Source organism: Sylvia atricapilla, chromosome 4 (genome assembly GCF_009819655.1).
Source record: "Sylvia atricapilla isolate bSylAtr1 chromosome 4, bSylAtr1.pri, whole genome shotgun sequence".
Lineage (NCBI taxonomy): Eukaryota > Metazoa > Chordata > Aves > Passeriformes > Sylviidae > Sylvia > Sylvia atricapilla.
The window spans coordinates 54,736,409-54,754,059 of NC_089143.1; the positions used below are offsets into that span (position 1 = coordinate 54,736,409).

The 17,651-nt window shown below is 40.5% G+C and overlaps 1 protein-coding gene across 2 annotated transcripts in view; it reads left to right on the plus strand.

Annotated features, from left to right (window-relative positions):
* TECRL (trans-2,3-enoyl-CoA reductase like) overlaps positions 1 to 17,651 on the plus strand; it is a 57,558-nt gene that overhangs the window by 1,277 nt on the left and 38,630 nt on the right. For both annotated transcript variants that reach the window (XM_066317953.1, XM_066317954.1), the window contains exon 2: positions 12,305 to 12,356. In XM_066317953.1, coding sequence (XP_066174050.1) covers positions 12,305 to 12,356 — 52 coding nt within the window. The remainder of the gene's footprint in view (positions 1 to 12,304; positions 12,357 to 17,651) is intronic.

Genomic DNA, 17,651 nt, shown 5'->3' on the forward strand with positions numbered 1-17,651 from the left:
TTTTTTTAATCTAGCCAAAGAGGAAACATGTACAAAACTGTCAAACAAATAGGATGATTAAGAACAATTTTGATGGTAGTGTTCACATTACTGAGTGATATTTACACAGCTGTTAGCTTATCTACACACATTTAGAATTAGATTTTGAGCAAAAGAAAGACAAATCTGTTTCTTACCTGGAGCTTTCTGATAGTGTCGTTAAATAGTTCAGAAACAGCACATTTCAGGAATCCTTCCATGCTGCATGCTGCTGGGATGGTACCAGACCTGTGTTTCAATCTTTATTCTGAGTTTTTCTGACCCTGAAGATTTTCTACACCTCCTCCAAACCATGGACTCTGCCCCTGTAGTGAAAAGAGAGAAATGAGTGGTGACTGCTAAGTACTCTTTATTCACAGGTAAAATACACACTGGGTAGCAATAACAGCTGGAGGTTTCTACTCAGAAACAGAAATGTATGTTCAGTTTACATGGCCAGCAACATGGACCTTTTAAAAAGATATTTTTGGCACAGTACCAAGAGACTGGTACAATTCTAGTACAAGGCTGAGATTTCCAAGACTGCCTGAAGAATTTGGTTTCTGAATGCTCATTCACCTGGCTGTTTAAGTCCCTTTATTTGCTGTGATAATCCCTTCCTAAGTCAAGCCTGAATGAGCAGAAGCTGAGTTTCTTGCTTCCATGAACTCTTATTGGTGAGCTTAATTTCAGTTGTACTGGATTATGCATAATTTTCTGTTTAATTAAATATAAGTAGTACAGGCCCAACATGACACTTCTAATGCCTGTTTTCTGTTTGTGAGATAGTTATGATTAACTTAATTTCTAGAGTTTACATGTAATTATTGCTTGCCAGGACAGCAGAGAATAGGAACCACAGATTTTAAAATGTATGCATTTAGACTGTCACTGCATATTGCTAGTGGTTCAGAATATTATGATTTAGCAAATACATTTATAATTTTGTCAGATTAATAAACCAAAAATTGTACTGTAATGGAAGAGAGAAGAACCCTTTCTTTCTCCACCCAACAGAAACTCAGGCAGAGTGATTTAATGCTCAGTGCTCTGTGGTTAAACACCAGGAGCTGCTTCCAAGAGGTTGAGTTTCTATGAGATTCCTGCATGTGCCTGTGAATCCCATTCAGATTAGTGGGAGCTCTGTAGAGTCTGCAAAATCATGGTACAGTTAACTAGTTCCGGTATTTAGCAAGAAATAATTTCCTGCCCTCAATGCATTATCAGGAATTTATAAAAGATTTGTTTGGCTCTATCATCTTGAGAAATCAATTGGCATTAATCCAAAGTTTTGAATCAAGCACTATTAATTCTCTGAATTAATTTTTCCATTTGAAAAAGGAAAAAATAGCATTACTTTCTTTGGTTTTCTTACCTATCTTATACTTTTGGGAAGGATCAGTCATGTATATTAAGCAGTTTTTATAAGTTCTTGATTGTCTTTAACTTCAAGGAACAAAATAAATGCTTATTTATTTTTCAAGCCTTTAAAACACATTCACATCATATTGCAGGCTTTTCCACAACCAGGAAAAGCAGAAAAAAAATACTGAAAGGATGCAGAAGAAGAGAAAAATTCCAGACATGTTGGTCCTACAGTCATCTCCTGTAGGAGCTGGGTTTGGAGGAATATTACCTCATCTTGCAAAACTGAAAGTTAAATTCACATGAGTCAGCAACTCCGGCAGTTTATTTTGTACATGCATGCTGTGAACATGAAATTCTTTATAGGATTATAATTTCTTTTATTTAATATTGTCAACCTGCTCTGGGGGCTTTCTCTGCTATGGACATGACATTATGCAAGTAGTTTGGCTCACATAAGCTTTTCCAGTGAGTTACTTAAAGAATTTAGAAGAGAAATAATAGCAATGTGAGATCTTTTTCCCCAGACTTACTCTTGAAATTAATTCTGAGGTGATATGCCATGGAGAAATGATTTCTGATTTTGGGGGATGGGAAGGAATCACAAACCAGCTTCAGTGTATTTTGGGTTTTTTCTGAGTTATTCTACAAAATGCCCCCAAACTAGGGGATGTCTCGAAGTAGGGAAAATGATTTAAACTTAGGCTACAACTGTCCTTAAAAGCAGCATACTGGTGCTCAGAGGAGGTGTCTTGGGACTAGGGACCGAAGTTTTGAGGAGGGTACGAACAGCATCCTGCTCCACACACTGCCCATGACAGAACAAGAGGCCGGGTGTCTGGGCCAATTTGCAGGACAGCATCCTGGGTTTTCCTTCCCTATTTCCCTGCTTCTCAGGGAGGCAAACCCATGAGAGGATGTCCCTGAGCAGAAAGGATCTTACCCAAGCAGCCAAAGGCCTTACAATAGCTGATGTCTGAAAGTCACTATTATGAAAATTTAGTTAAGAACTTTGGCCCATATTTCTACAGTCAAGGGATGGTAAGCAAGCACTCACAACACTCACAGAAATAGTGCATTTGTGTGAAGATATTCTGTAGCTGAAACATGAATCGTACAGGTTTCTTGCTCAATGGCTGAAAGAAGTATTTAGCAAGGAGAAATCTTTTTGGCCAATGTAAAACAGCAGGTGAGCCTAGATGATCAAAAGTCCCCTTTTCCCTTCCAATTTATTAATTTGTATGGATGAAATTCCTATCTCTTTGTAAAGAGGCAAGCATGTAATTAAAGATTTCTTATAGGAAATATTTCCAATTAAAAAGCAACACAAAATGTCTAAGGATTTTGGCTTCTGTGTTGCCTCCAAAAGCCACAAAAACCAGCAGAACAAGCAAAAATCACCAAGTCTTATAAATGAAAGAAAACAATTCCTTCTCTTCCTTTTTAACAAATAACCCACTTTTTTTTTTTGCCACCCACAACTTATGAAAAGTATGTGGCTACTCAAAAACTGTTTTACTCATACATTGTTCCAAAAGCCTGATGTAGGTTGGTTTTAAAGTTATCAATGTGCAGTGATTTGATTTATAAATGCTGTTAAGGCAACTCATAACCGTTTCTTTTATAGCATTCATTGTATAATATTTTTTTCTTCAAATTAACTTGTAGTAAAATGTATTTCCCCACAAACATAGCGCAACGTAATTAACTTTGCATGAGCTGCTTTTAAGGCAGAAAGTGTTACACAGTACAGTTTTTACAGAATAAATCACCTCTGGGGACCCAGCAGAGAAAGCTTTTCCCCATCAAAAGCCTCAGAGCTCAGTGGTTTTGTGCTGTATGATTTTGCAAGTTAAGCTGTAAACAGAGGTGCAAAGTCAGGTTTTGGCTACTGTGCAGTGACTCCCCTTTCCAGAACACTTCCTAAGACATGCAGAAGAGATCTTGTTTCTTCAGATGTGCAGGAAGAGCCTCTTTCCTTGATATATTGCAGATACTTTCCCACCGTTCCTTAAACCAGCTCTCCATCCTCTACCCTGTGCCTTGTCCCACTGAAATCTCTTTGTAAAACCCAGTTAGTGATAATTGAACATTTATGGTTAATTGCAGACACTGGAGGAACTTTTAGCCATATGGTTGTGAGCTGTAGGCATTGTTTGCTGCGCAGTGCCTACAATGAATGCCGTGGGAATATTGTTATATTTCGAGAATTAAAACGCCCTTGCATAGACACAAGTCATCAACCCACTCACTTGTACATTGTCAACACTTCTTGCAGTTATATATTACAGCCTGTATATCACTACATCTTTTGCCAAAGATTAATTGGGGTTTATTCTGATGGCTCTGAAAGGCCTGTTTTTCTCTGAAGGAGTTTGTAAGCTTTTGTTGTTGTTGTTGTTTGAAAAGCACCTGAAGCAGCAGTGTCTTTGCACATGCATTCTATGGCTTAACAATACAATGAGTTTCCACTGGCATGTCAGCAAAGCCATTTGCATGCAGAAATGCTGCCTCTGGGATCAGAAATCTCTTCCCCTCAGCTGTGGGTTGCTGCTCTGTCACAGAAAGTTGAACAGCCGAGGAGAAAGTCATCACTGTCTCTGTTTTGCACAGTCAGCTCTAGCAAATAAAAATAACTTCTCGCATCATGGCTGGGAGGTTAGACATATCACATTCATTTTAGGTGAGCAAATGCAGTCATTAAAGCAGGCAATGAAACTCTGCAAAGGAACTCTTTGCAGTACCAGAGCATTGCCTCGAATGTCAGATTCTTCCCATTAGCCTCATTCTAGGGAAGAAAAGAAAGGAAGTCCTTTCCCAGGAAAGAGATTAATACTTTCATGGCCATTTTAAGGACTTTTCCCCCCTAATTTTCCACTTCTAATATTTCACTTCAGAGAACAATATATTCTTCTCTGCAGAGAATGAGCAGAACCTGTGACCATCCACAGCAGTCTCATTTCATGCAGAGGATTTTTATCATAAATTTTTATCATAATTTTATCATAATGGCATGCCACTGCTGATGCCAGAGATGCCCAAAGGGGCTGAATAGCCAGCTGTGTCAAAGGAGGGAGCTTCCATAGTGAGACATGGATGCTGATGGACACAGCAGCAATTCCCACAGCAAAATGGCTGAAGGAACACAGACACAAAAATAGCTGGATGTAGGCTCATTGCTTTGGAAATCCTCTTTTTTAACTTCCTTTTGGAAGGAGGATTTCATGGTGTCTTGTGTCTTTCATCGTATGTTTTCAAAGCATCCAGCACGAGGGGGATCTGGTCCCTGCTGGGGGGGCACAAAGTAAAACTACATTTATAAAACCTGCGCCTTTTCTTGCCTGTAAGAATTGAATCTTACACCCAGCCCACAGTGCTGCAAGTGATGACAGTAGTATTTCCTTCCTCAGTTGTTACTTATACTTGGTAAAGTAGGTAAACATATTCAAATTCTGTTGTGGCAATGCATGACACTTATTTTCTTCCTGCTCTGCTAGAAATTCACATAATTTTAATGTCAATATAGCTACAGATGGTTTCAGATGAAAAGAGGCAACTACACATATTACTTTTTGCTTGCTGTGAGATGGCTTTTTAAATGGAATACCTGGAGAAATGGCCTTTGATTTTTCTAGAAGAGAGAGACTGGGGAGGGGAGAAGCTGGTAACTTTAGGGCATTTAGCATTTGCAAAGGGATAATTTAAAGAATTACAGAAGCTGCAACAGATGACTAATGCTTCAGTTGATACTAATCAAAGCTTAGAAGTGCCTTTAAATGACAGATTTTATACATCTCTTATTTTAGATCAAAAAAAGCCTAAGCCTGGGGGAAGAAATGAAGAAGCAAATATAATAAATCTTTCAAAAAACTGAAGTCACATTCAAAGTTCAAAAACAAGAGTGAATTTGTGAGACACTGGTGGTGCTCCAACTCTTCCTGAACATTCTGGCCAGCAGCAAAAGCCAGTTATGCCACCAGTGCACTGAATAGTGCCAAAATTACATCTGTAGAGACAGATTCCCAGCCAGTGTGAAAATGTCCTCTTTCCCACCAAAGTTATTACATTTTACCCCAGCCACACATTTGCCTTATTGCATCAGAGATAATTCAGAGATTATTGCAAATTATAAATGTACTGGAGCAATACAAGACCATAGGGAGCAGTAGGTGTTTTATTAGTCTAATAGTTAACGGCACAGCCCATGATGGAAAGTTAGGTGCATAATGGCATCTCTTATAGGCATTATTAGCATTAAAATACTCCTGCATATGATTTATTGCTCCATCAGAACATGCTTCAGGTTCTCTCTGAAATCTGATGTGTGATTCTTCACAAAACACCTGAGCCATGTGGTCATGGATCTGTAAATCCCCAGCAGGATATGTTAATGCTATTATTATATCTGCCTGTGTTTTAGCAATTTTGGATTTTAAAAAGCCCTCAAAATGCAAGCTTTTCTTCCTTAACAGCTACATTTCTCATGCTTCAAAAAACAAATTTGTGGCAGTCAGAGAGCCTCTACCAGAAGTACAGCAAGGATCTCTTCATTGCACTTGGTACTGAATAATGAAGAGTACTTGGATTTCTAACAGACCTGATGCTGCCTGGTTATTCTCATACATCATCCTCATTTCCCATTCCTTTCTGCTGCTTCTCAGCTTCCAACTTCCCTCCACAGACCTGCTTTATTAGCCCTGCTACTCCTAGAATCACTTGTTTTGCCAAAATATATTCTTCTGTGAATTTTCTTTTGAATTGATTATCTTTTGGCTTTTTTTTAAACTTCATTCAGTCGCCCCAATAGATTGTGACTGTCTTGTGCTAAATAGTGGTTGAGTTTCTTGGGTGCACTTCTTGATTTTTAATTTTAGCAGGGTGTGTAGGTATAAAAAAGCAAACAAAAATCTATACAGCCATTTGATAGAAAAGGGAAGAAAAATTCAGAGGTTGCACAGCCAAGCCATATGCTTTATCTAGGCTAGAACTGGAAATCAAAATCTCAACAACAAAAAAACTAAACACCACCCTAAGCCTCACTTTCCTCCTGAGAAGTATTGGTCAAAATTACTTTAATTATTTTATTATGTATTTTGCTATTTATTATTCTAAATATTTTATACTTGAAATTATTTTAGTATTTATTTTATTATTTATTATTCTTTATTCTTCATTATTTATACTTCCTTAAATAAAACAGCACTATATTAATTGATAATAAAATATCATAATTTTTACAAGTTTATTTTATCATTTGTGGTTTACATTACTTTAGTTTTTGTTAAGTATTTTGTTTATAAGTGCATATCCCAAATGTTGTTTCCTTCAAAAATGACAGCGCAAAAAAATGAGTCTTGAATTTTTGATGAGGTAGAATTTGGGAAAGATTGCATTACAAATTAGTTTTGAAATATTTCAATCTGTTATGACACAATAAATATTTCAAGTTCAGTTTATTTTACAACTTAATAGTGCATTTATTTGCATATTATTTCCTATTGGGTTATTTTCAATGATGAGAGCCATGTGCTGTATTATTTTGCACTGTCATGATAGATGTGTCATAAAATAATGCAGAAGTAATGAAAGTTCCATACAGATGAGAAATCAAAAGTAATGAATAAAACACAACAAAATGAATTCCCAGCATGTGCCCAAAGCAGATTTCTTTACAAATTTCTATTCCACTTTTAAAATTTGGAGTCAACACAGATTTACATATCCTGGGTTTTGCCACAAAAAATCCATTTCCCTGGTACAAAAGTGTTGTGACAGAGGCTTCCTGACAGGTTCTGCTGTTCAGCTGCTGAGGTGAACAGTAACCTTACTCAACTCCCCTTAATAAAAGGTCAGAGGGCGTGGGGATCTACCAATATAGTCAGATTTGCTCAGAAATAGGTGTACGTGTTGAATTCTGCAAACCTTCTCTCTGCTAATGAATTATATTCTCTTTACTTCCACTCTCATCTTTAGCAGAAAGAGAAAAATCTCTTTTTGGTGTCTGACACTTTTTCAGGTGATTTCTTGCAAAGAGAGACAATTTTATTTTTTTTAAATAGAAATACCCAGCTAGCAGTAAAAAAACAATTAATCATCTTTCGAGACAAACTTGGCTGGTGTAAATTGACGTGACTGCATGCAGCAAGCATGTGGTTGTGTGTATTCTTAGCTAATTTGGCCCATAATCACTGGAAATATTAGTCAGTCAGATTATCTCATATGCCAAGGTTCATGTGACCAGATAATAATCTGGAAGATTGCTCAGTGAGACAGTACTTACGTACGTGTGCTGGAAACTACCTCAGCTCCAAACGTAATTCGGGATATCTCCTGCTTCTGGAAAGGCTGGACTGAGGTCAGAGCCAGCTGTTTGGTAGCCACTTCACTGCAGTCTACTGAGTAAAATACTGGATTCTAGACAAAGCCTTTGTGTACCTGGTGACAGCACTTGTCTATATGTAGTTACCTCTATGTCATTGCCCCATGGTAAGCTCATTTATTTATATCTCTTTGGGCATGACCTGCACACTGGTTCACCAAGAGAGCAGCGTGGGACACACTGGGAAAGGTTAAAGCAAAACGGTGCCCAACTTTTAATTCTGACTTCGAAAACTGACAATAAGAAGGAGCCAATCTGGTTTAGAAGTCAAAATCACAAAACACAGAGATCATCTAAAACAGGTACTTTTCTAATTAGCTTTCTGTGGAATGCTGCTGGTTTCTTATAATACAGCACAGTCCCCAAACAAGGACAGGGTGCAAAAGCAGCAATTGTGAAGTATGTGTTGAGTGCTGAATTTGGAAATTGCCCAGCTTTCCCATTAGCTGGTTATCTGTTTTGCAGCCACATCCTCAGCTGCAATAAACTGATGTCACCCTTTTGACCAGATTTACCCCGGCTGAAGATGGGGCAGTGGTCAATGAGCAAGTGGAGTGGCAGAATTTCTGAATTTCTGCAATTATGGGAAATGCCCGTTACAAAGTAGGTGACTCAGCAGTGCAGTGACACTGACATGTCACAAAGAGAAAAAAGTATTCAGAGAGAAAGGCTGAATGAAAGATTACTTATTTGCTGAAATTCTATTATTCAAATTCTTACTGATATTCTGCTGACCTCTGACTCCTGCAATAATTCTGTAGTGCCAGAACTGTGTGATGCAATTATGTACAGATCACCAGATTAGGCGTAATTCCTTGACTTATAAATGGGAAAGAGGTATGAAAGTGGATAACTATCTGATTAGCTTGCACTCACAAAAGGCAGTATTAAGTTCCCTTAATATCTTCCACTTAGTGCTCTCCCTTCAGTCATAGCATAAAGTACTAATATAGTATTTTACATCTTAAAAAGAAATGTGATGCTTTGTGCATTGGTTTCTGAAGGAAGAATAGAACTGGTATGGGATGACCCAGAAGGTCCTTTAATTCTTGAATTCCTGTAAATGGAAAGTTACCTCAAATGGAAAAGTATAAGTTTTCTGGCTGTGAAAGTAGAGGAAAATCAGGATCTGACATTTCGAAATCATCCTTTTCTGAATGAAAAGTGTAATGACTGCAACCCAAAGCTGTAAAATATGCATTTATTCATAACTTTTTTTTTTCTCCAAAAAAAGTAGTCTTGAACCTTACACAGGATAATCACTTATTGGAAAGTTGACTACACTTTAAATCAGGTGTTAGACTACAAGTGAAAAAGTTATAGGGACAAACTGGCTTGACCATCAGACTGTGGAAGACACCAAATCAGAGCAGAATTTGGTCTTGCTTTAAACAAACTAAGGGTGGTCTTTAGCTCTGCTTTGCCTTTGCATATTTGCAAAGTGCTGAAATAGAGGAAAGAAAGGGTTTTAACACTTCCAGACATAATTCAGAAGAATGAAAGGAGAGTAAGACTAATAATTACAGTGAAATATTCCAGGGTGTTTTATTCAGTTAGCACAAAGGGTAATAAGAGCAATGCTTTCCCAGTCCTTCCAATTCCTTAGCTTGTATTGATGTACAATGAAAAGAACAAAAGATAATTAATGGTCTACGAAGAGGACACTCTTAGTAGTAAGCTGGTGTCTCAGCATCCATTTCTCATTGATCAATATTAGAAACTATAACTTCACTGGTTGTTTTATGAGGTCTTTAAAAAGGGACATGGAATTATCAAGATCATAAAAAAATGTATTTCATTCTTTTGCGGCTACATCCTCATTATTCTGCCTGGGCAAGGGCACCACGATTCTTCTATGTCACAGCCCATTCTGAAGGGGGAAAGTATTTGTGTTATTTTTCAGCTCACGACCTGTGTAGTTTGTCTCGAGTGAAAGGGTCTTTCTCGAAGCCAGCTGGCTCAGAAAACCAGTGTCCTGCTGGCCTCCTGGCTGGATGTGAGCTCTGTGCCTTCCCGGGGCCCCCACAGCCTGTGCAGAGCTGCCAGTCCACGACCCACCAGCCCAGCACAGCTCCGGGCACGGGCTGGCAGCGCTCACGCCAGCTCTGGCCCAAAGCAGCCTGGATGCAGCCAGGCCCAGCAGTGTCCTGCTAATGAGCTCTGCCTCGCTCAGGGATGGACAGGGCACGGCCCTTCCAGCTGCTGCTACGGCTGTGAGTGCCGGCTTTGGAGATGGGCACTGGGGTGAGGTGCTGCTCATCCCCCCCCAGGGGCACACTCACCGGTTCCTGGGCTGCAGCAGGACACTCCAAGCATTTTGTAGCTTTAAAACACCTGAGGAATCTGGGTGGTTCCACATGTAGATGTAAAACATGAGTTTGGACTAATTTTTTAAATAGCTGAAGCTAGGTGATATGAATCCCATTGCTGCCATAGCAGGATTTGGAGGGGAGAAAGCACTGATTGTCTCCGGATGAAAAAAGGGAGATGGATGTAGAGTTGCTAACAAGGGCTGGACTAGACATTTTGAACAGATTGAGAGCAGCTCTGCCCTAAAGTCACAACATACTCAGGAGAGCTGGAAATGAAGACCTGGGCTCTGTTTTGAGCAAGCACTGCTCTGTAAGCATGCTAAGCTTTACAATTTTTCAGCTTTCTTTGCTTAAATCAGTTATCAGCTCTCCAGAGCATGGGTTGGCCCTAGCTACTCTACCCCAGAACCCTCCGCAGTGAGGTGTTGTTCTGTAGGGATGCAGGCCCTGCAGCAATGTGGCTTCTACTGCATTTAGAAAGCCAGCTCATCATCCATTAAACTGGAAAAGATCATTCCCATTCTTCAGCTGGCAATACCAGCTCTGAATATCTGCACATCTGCCCTGCACTAGGACACATGACAGGTTTTGGTCTGCAGGCTTGTATGCTGAATAGGTGTTTCCAGCTAACAGTGCTTGCATCCATATCAGACGGATCTGGGGTTCCAGGCCTCACAGGTGTGGGATTACAAAATGTGAGAAAGCAATTTCAGACATTTTTTGAGGTTTCAGGAACATAACCCCCCCAGCTCCAGTATTCAAGTCCACAGAGGTTGCACACATGACAAGAAAAATACATGGAAACTATGGGAGATGCGCTCTTCTACTGGGTGTTGCATGCAATAGCTTAACTGCAATAAACACATATAAAATGTTTTCTTTCCTTTTTGAACTAAGGAAGATAAAATGGCTCCTTCTATTGCTTCCTGTAGCTAGGAAGAAAAGGCTCTCCAAGGGCAGTGTCTCTTGCCTGGCCTAATACAGTTCAGCATGGTTTGGGTCAACACAGGTGCTAGGGACAGGGGAAGTGTAATCCTTGGTTTCAAGGAGCCTAGGCCTTCATTTGGGTGGAGTTGGCATTGCTTAGCAGCTACATCAAAGAGACAAGTCAGGGTCTAAGTGGAGTTTCATTTACAGCAGTTTCTGTAAATGCCCAGTAAAGCCCTCTGTAACTGTGGAAAATAAAGCATTCTCATCTAAACCAAAGAAAAAACTTAGAAAAGATCGGTACTTTACTACCTTTTAGCAGAGGTGTCATTTTATGTCTTTAGATCACTGAAACCTGTATTGAGCTCTCTGCCTGTTCATTTTACTGGAAGCAGGTTGGGTTACTCGTAAGTACTAACAGCACATATATTGTATATTTGTGTGGGTGTCAAACTACATAAGAGTAAACTTTTGTTTCTTTACTGATTCGTTGCTTTAGAGTCAGCAATTTTATTTTGTTGCATCAGTATTTCTCCATACTCAGTATTTTCAACAAAACAACCTATGTTAAGGTGCTAAATGATCTCTACTAGGGGAATTTGTTATGTTCTTCTCTATTTAGTTACATGGTTATTGTCACAATCTGCTAATAAGTAGCTCAACATGCTACTTCCTCACAAGTCCCACTGTCTTTCCTTGTAAACAAAAAGCAAATCCAAATCTTTTGCTCTAGTAAATTCCAAATCTATTTCTCAGGTAATTTGTACAAAGTATCTTAAGAAATAAATATACATAATAAAATAGAGCTTAGAAAGCCTCCAGACTGCCCTCTAAAACTGTGACACCTGAATTGCTTCAAGGGCACATGAACAAAAGCATGCAGAAGCAAACTCATTTCAGGCAGAAAGGACAGAACCTACCAGTTCTGTTGCTGCCCTCTCCAGAGAACCCTTTCATGTCTCTAGGACGTGGACCTCAGCATGCTTGAACCTAACTTTAAAGCTAAACCCTTCAAGTTTTCGCACTGGTTTGATCTAGGGGGCAATCACTGCATCAAGCAGGGCCAGCAGATTTCCCTCTTGACCCTCGTGATTTTACCCTTCCATCAACCAAGCAGAGGTGGTCCGGGTGATGCCTAAGTCAAATTTGGACAATCCTTAATAACATTTGCTGATGTTTTTCATTTTTGCCTGAAGGACCTTCAGGCAAATTTAAGCATCTTTTCATCAGACTAGTGGAGAAGGAATCCCGAAGTGAAGAAGAAAGAAAAACTAATCTGCATGCATTTTGCTTTCTTCTCCAGGTACCTCCAGCATCTACCCTTCTTGATGTGAAACACAAATTTCACAAAGCATGTAAGTACTCTGGTTACCAGGCTGGAGACATGGTTAGAGGCCTTTCACTCAGAGAAATTGTCAAATTTATTTTTCATGAATCTCACACAAAAGCTGAGACTGGCCTGACAGCTCCAGCCCTCAATAAGAATAGTGTTTGAACTAAGATTCTATTGTAGTTGTTGCAGATGGGAGAGTCTGGAAGGAGAGAACTGCATAATTTATCACTGCCAGCACATGAGGGGTAGTAGTTTTTATCTTGTTTTTAACATTACACGGTGTCAGTTCAAAACCAGCACTGCATTTCTTCTTCCAGTGTTATACTGAATAAACTTCAATTAACGGTAGACTGCTTCACGCTGGCCACAAACTGACCATGTGGGCCAGAAAGCTGCTGTAATGGGGAACTTGAGCTCAGAGTGATTAAACAACATCTGGGATTTAGGTTAGATCTATGAAGAAATTCTTTATGGAGAGGGTGGCAAAGCACTGGCACAGGCTGCCCTGAGAAGCTGTGGATGTCCTGTCCCTGGAAAGGTTCAAGGCCAGGTTGGATGGGGCACTGAACAACCTGGTCTAGCGGGTGGCATCTTAGATAACGAGCTTTTATTATTTTTATAAAAAAAGGGTGTGCTCAAGGAAAGGCTAGATGCCTTTTACAGGGAAGAAAAGGAAGAAAAAGAAAAAAAAAAGGTTGTCAGCCAGCTTGAGTTCAGTGTAGAGTAAGTAGAAAAAGCATTATGCTTCTCCTATGTCCTTATAATTTTATAAAACACTAAAGCTTAAGGCATCTGTGGTTGCACACGGGTTCAGTTGATGAAGCGAAAGGCTGTTAACCTGACTGCTCTAAAGTTACTTATTTTCCCTCCCTGTAAGGGCTTGTAAAATACAAAATGGCAAAAGTTCAAAAGCCACACTGCTGAATATGAAAAGATCGAGTGCAAAGTTTTAATATTTCAGTAAGGGTATGTCCTCCCATCAGTTTGTCAAATACAGTGCACTTCGGCATAGAATCTCTTAAATCAATTGAAACTGGATTTATATTGATGCAGTTTAAATCAGTTGGAGAACATGGGCACAGAGGTTTATGCCAATATAACTGTAACGAGGTTTTTAATGGATTTGGGCTAAAATGACGTGAGATTGTATATAAGCCATTTTAACGGCACCTGTTTTGATATTAAGAGGCATCTTACTCCTCAAGTACCCCCAGTGATGGAAGTGGAGCCGAGTATAAAGTAAGACAGTAAGCATACAACAAAGCACAGTACACATCATGAACCGAACCTCTGTCAGTAGAGTGTGTTACAGCACATGGAAGGGCTGGCAAGTGCCTTCAACGCTTTTTAAATTCTCGTTTTTTTACGTCAATTCATCCTGTTCCCGGGAGTACACCATATCACTGTCCTGTGTCCTTTCTTCTCAGTTCAGCTCATTGCTTTGATCTCTCTTTTCCAGTTCAGCCTGGATGTTGTTGTCTCATGAGGTTCCCCCCCTCCTCTTTTCCCAGTTGCCAAGATCAAACCTTCACTTTTTTCTCTTTGTATAGTTAGTGGGATGACAGCTAATAGGATACAGTTCTCTTAGGCAAGGGCTGAGAAGGGGCTGAAGCTGATCTGTGGATGCCTTTGGTTAGCATGCTATTTTATACTAGCTCATGCATTCATTTCTGTCATTTTGTGTGTGCCAGACTCACATGTTCCCCTATAATCTCTCATTAAAACACACTCCTACGCACATCCCCTTACAGTCTCCCTGTCTTCATACATTCTCCTTTGATCACCCATGCAATTAAGCTTTCCCCTCAGCTGGTATCTTGTCAGCCCTTCAGTGAGAGGAACCCCTGTGCAGCAATTTCACAAGTATCATCTCTGTCACTGATCAGGCTTTGCTGCCTGATTCAAGAAAGGAGGAAAAAGACTGAATTATGAATTGCAGCACAGGCTGTTAGTCATTAAAATAAAAGAAATGAGACTCAAGTGACACGTGCCATCTTACTGATAACTAAGTTAGTCAAATATTAGTTTGGATGTGTGATTATACAAAAGGCTGACTATGAACTCAGAAGTCCAGGAACAAATACTGAAATACTACTCAGCCCTCACTTCAGCAAAACTCTCTCTACTGAAACAATCCCAGAAAGGCCTAACCTTGTGCTTTTTGTGGCATTGAGTTCAGTGGATCAATCCCAGTTTTATCACTGGAGATTGAGGGATCTTAGTGGAGAATAAACATTTAAGACAAAGTGCTATTTTCATGGGGATTCAAAGGCTTTGTCTGGACTGAAGCTGTTTTAAATCATTCCCTGGCTGCTGCAGCCACTGCCCATGGGAGGGACGGGCAGCACCAACTGGGGTCATCCCAGAACAGCAGATTCCCTGTTGCAGCCCCCTCCAGCCATCAGCTCTACAGGGGCTTTCTGTAACAGATGTTAGAGCCAGGCTGTCATGCTTAATAGCACACATCACACCTGCCCACCACGGATCTGTCTAATCCTTTTTAAACCTACTTACAGTTTTGACCTCAGCAAAATCCTCTGGGAAAGAGTTCCACAACATAAGCGTGTTGTGGACAAATATCTACACTTCTACAGCTTGATATTTTCTGCCTGGAATTGAGTGGCAGCTGAGTGCCAGGGTATCATTGGCCATCATACTGAGTTTTCTGAGGCACGGGCAAAGAAGCCTCAATAAAAATGGTGCCATGTATTAGGAGACGTTACTAGAATTTTCCTCGTTCCTTTGGCTAGCTGGCAGAGATGGAACCAAGCCAAAAACTGAGTGCATAAGAAAGAAGTCTCTTGACCCATTTTCTCAGCTGCTTATAATGAGTTAGCTACCTGGCATTTTCTTTATCTATACAGATTATATTTTCAATGGAGAAAGAAATACCTTGTAGGCTAAACTTCCCAAGCTCTTGTCCTTGGCAATAACTTTTCACCTTTAATTTATTTTTATCTTTGCAAAATGTATTGGACTACTGGGGGAGGAAATCTTACAGATAGAAAATGAAAAACTGTAATAATGATGCTAATTCAAGTATCACATAACTAAAATAAAATACCTCTAGAACAGGTAATATAGTGGAGTCAGTGATCATTAAATATTTTCAAGGTTACTGCATGAAAGTTGGTGAAAAAGCTTTTGAAAGAAGAGGAAGAACTGAAAGGAAAGGGGGAAATAAGATCTCAGCAGTGCCAAGCAAACTGATAAAGGCAAACTCCTGCTCAAGGGGAACAGCACAACTGCAGCTACATTTTGAAGCCAGAAGGGTGAGCACAGGGAGGCCAGAAATTGCCCTCTAGGCAGAAGGAGCAGGCAGGGAAGGGAGGAAGCCTGGTGATGGGTAGAAGGAAAAAGAGAAGTCCAGGAGATAACTGTGAACATCATGTCAAGGGTATTCTGGTCCACAGAGGGAAATAAAGTGCTCAAGGAAAAAGTAACTTATTAGTTCCTTATAAACAGAAGTTATTATATAGGGCATTTAAAATAAGCAATATCAATGAAAGCAAATCATTAAGACGGAATTGTCAGTAGATGGCACTCAAGAATAAACAGCATAATTTCAGAACAATATGAAACTTCAGAATCCTGCTATACCATCTTACAACTAACTGCTCCTTACAGGTATCTCTATAGTGATCCTGGGAGCCACGTTCCCTGGAATGCTGCTGAAATATTTTCTGTTGCTTTTCTCTAGAGAGAGGACAAGCAAAAAGACAGTGCAATTCCTCCTTCATGATGGGACCAATCTCTCTTTCAGCCTCCTCCTCACGGTAGGGCAGTGTGTTAGGAGTCAGCTGCCAGGTTTTACCGACTGCTCTCATCCTGCATGTGTCCCAGAAGCCACAGGGGGACTGGCAGCCTCTGCCACCGCCTGGTCAGAGCACGCCCCGTGTGACTGCCTGCACAAAGGCACATCAGGGACTCCTGTGCTGGCCCTTCCACCACGCCATTTCACCTGTCAAACACTCCCCACTGACTTCCAGGTGATTGAATAAGAGGTTTATTGCCTAATGCAAGGAAATGCAATCTCAGAAAGCTAATATAAGTAGAAGTACCACATCACACAGTTCTCTTCTCTTTTCAAAATGACCTGTAACTGCCTTCAGCTCACTTCTACCTCCAGTTGCTTATCTGTAGTGCTCAGCTCAGGCAGTGCTCGGCAGCTGCAGGGAGAGCAGCATTTTAAAACCAACAGGTCCTTGTTCACCCAGAACCCTGAAGCAGATCTTCAAAACACAGCAGAACAGAAGTCGAGCTGACAGGGTGAAGAGCAAGGAAGAGAATCTCTCATTGCTTAAAAATCACAAGGCAGGCTTTGTGAGCAAAACTCATGGCACAAGAAGTACTAAAATTAGTTCTTTAGTGGAGGAAGTCCTCTTTCTTCCCTCCTTTCTAAAAAGGCTGCTAAGGTTTTTATATCCTGAATGTGCAGCTTTTCTGGTTTTCATGACACCTGAGATCTAGTAGCAGGATTCCAATAGCAAGGGCATCAGGAACAACTGGTTTTTGCCAGGCCTGTGCTGACACACAAGAGTGGGATGCAAAGCTGTTGCTGGAAAGGATGACTGTACTGCAACACGTAATTCCCTTCTGGAGGCTGGCTGCGATGTTAAACTGCAAGGCTCAGAGAGGTGAGGAAGGATGCTGTGGGGATTAGTCATTAAGAGCAGTACCAGGGAGAGCGGTGACTGCTAAGCCAGTCCTTGCCTACCGGCTCTGTATAATCAGGACTGTCTGATAACACAGTCTTGCTGAGAACCTGCAGTTCCTCTGATTTCTCCACACTGTCTATTACAGCTGGATTCTCAGGTTGCAGAAAGTTAATGAAATCTGTCAATTTTGATGCCTGGAGAGACTGATGTGCCTGATGAATACATCTGCTGGGGACTCAGAGAAGCTGAATTATGCTATTTATGGCTCAGCAAAGTCGACTTCATAGTCTTGGCCTGTCAATCAGCCATGTGTCTCACAAACCAAAGAGACCCAAATAAGTTATATCTAGGGCACAGAGCCTTCCAGAGGGATCTTTCCTCTGTCCTATATTAGGAGATCAGGCGTTGAGAAAGCCAAAATGCTTGAAAGAGGGCAATGATCTGATCCCACCATGAGGTGCCTTGAGCTGGACGCACTCCCTGGACAGAAAGGCAGCTACAAAGTCAATAGCTTTTATCAGATCTCAAACTCCTTCCTCCCTGATTGTGTCCTAAGTAGCTCACACTAGCCCAGATATGAAGGAGTTTTCCAAAGGACAGACAATATCCTGCTGTGCAGGTGTCTGATTGCAGAGCTCAGAGGCCCAGCATTACGTCCC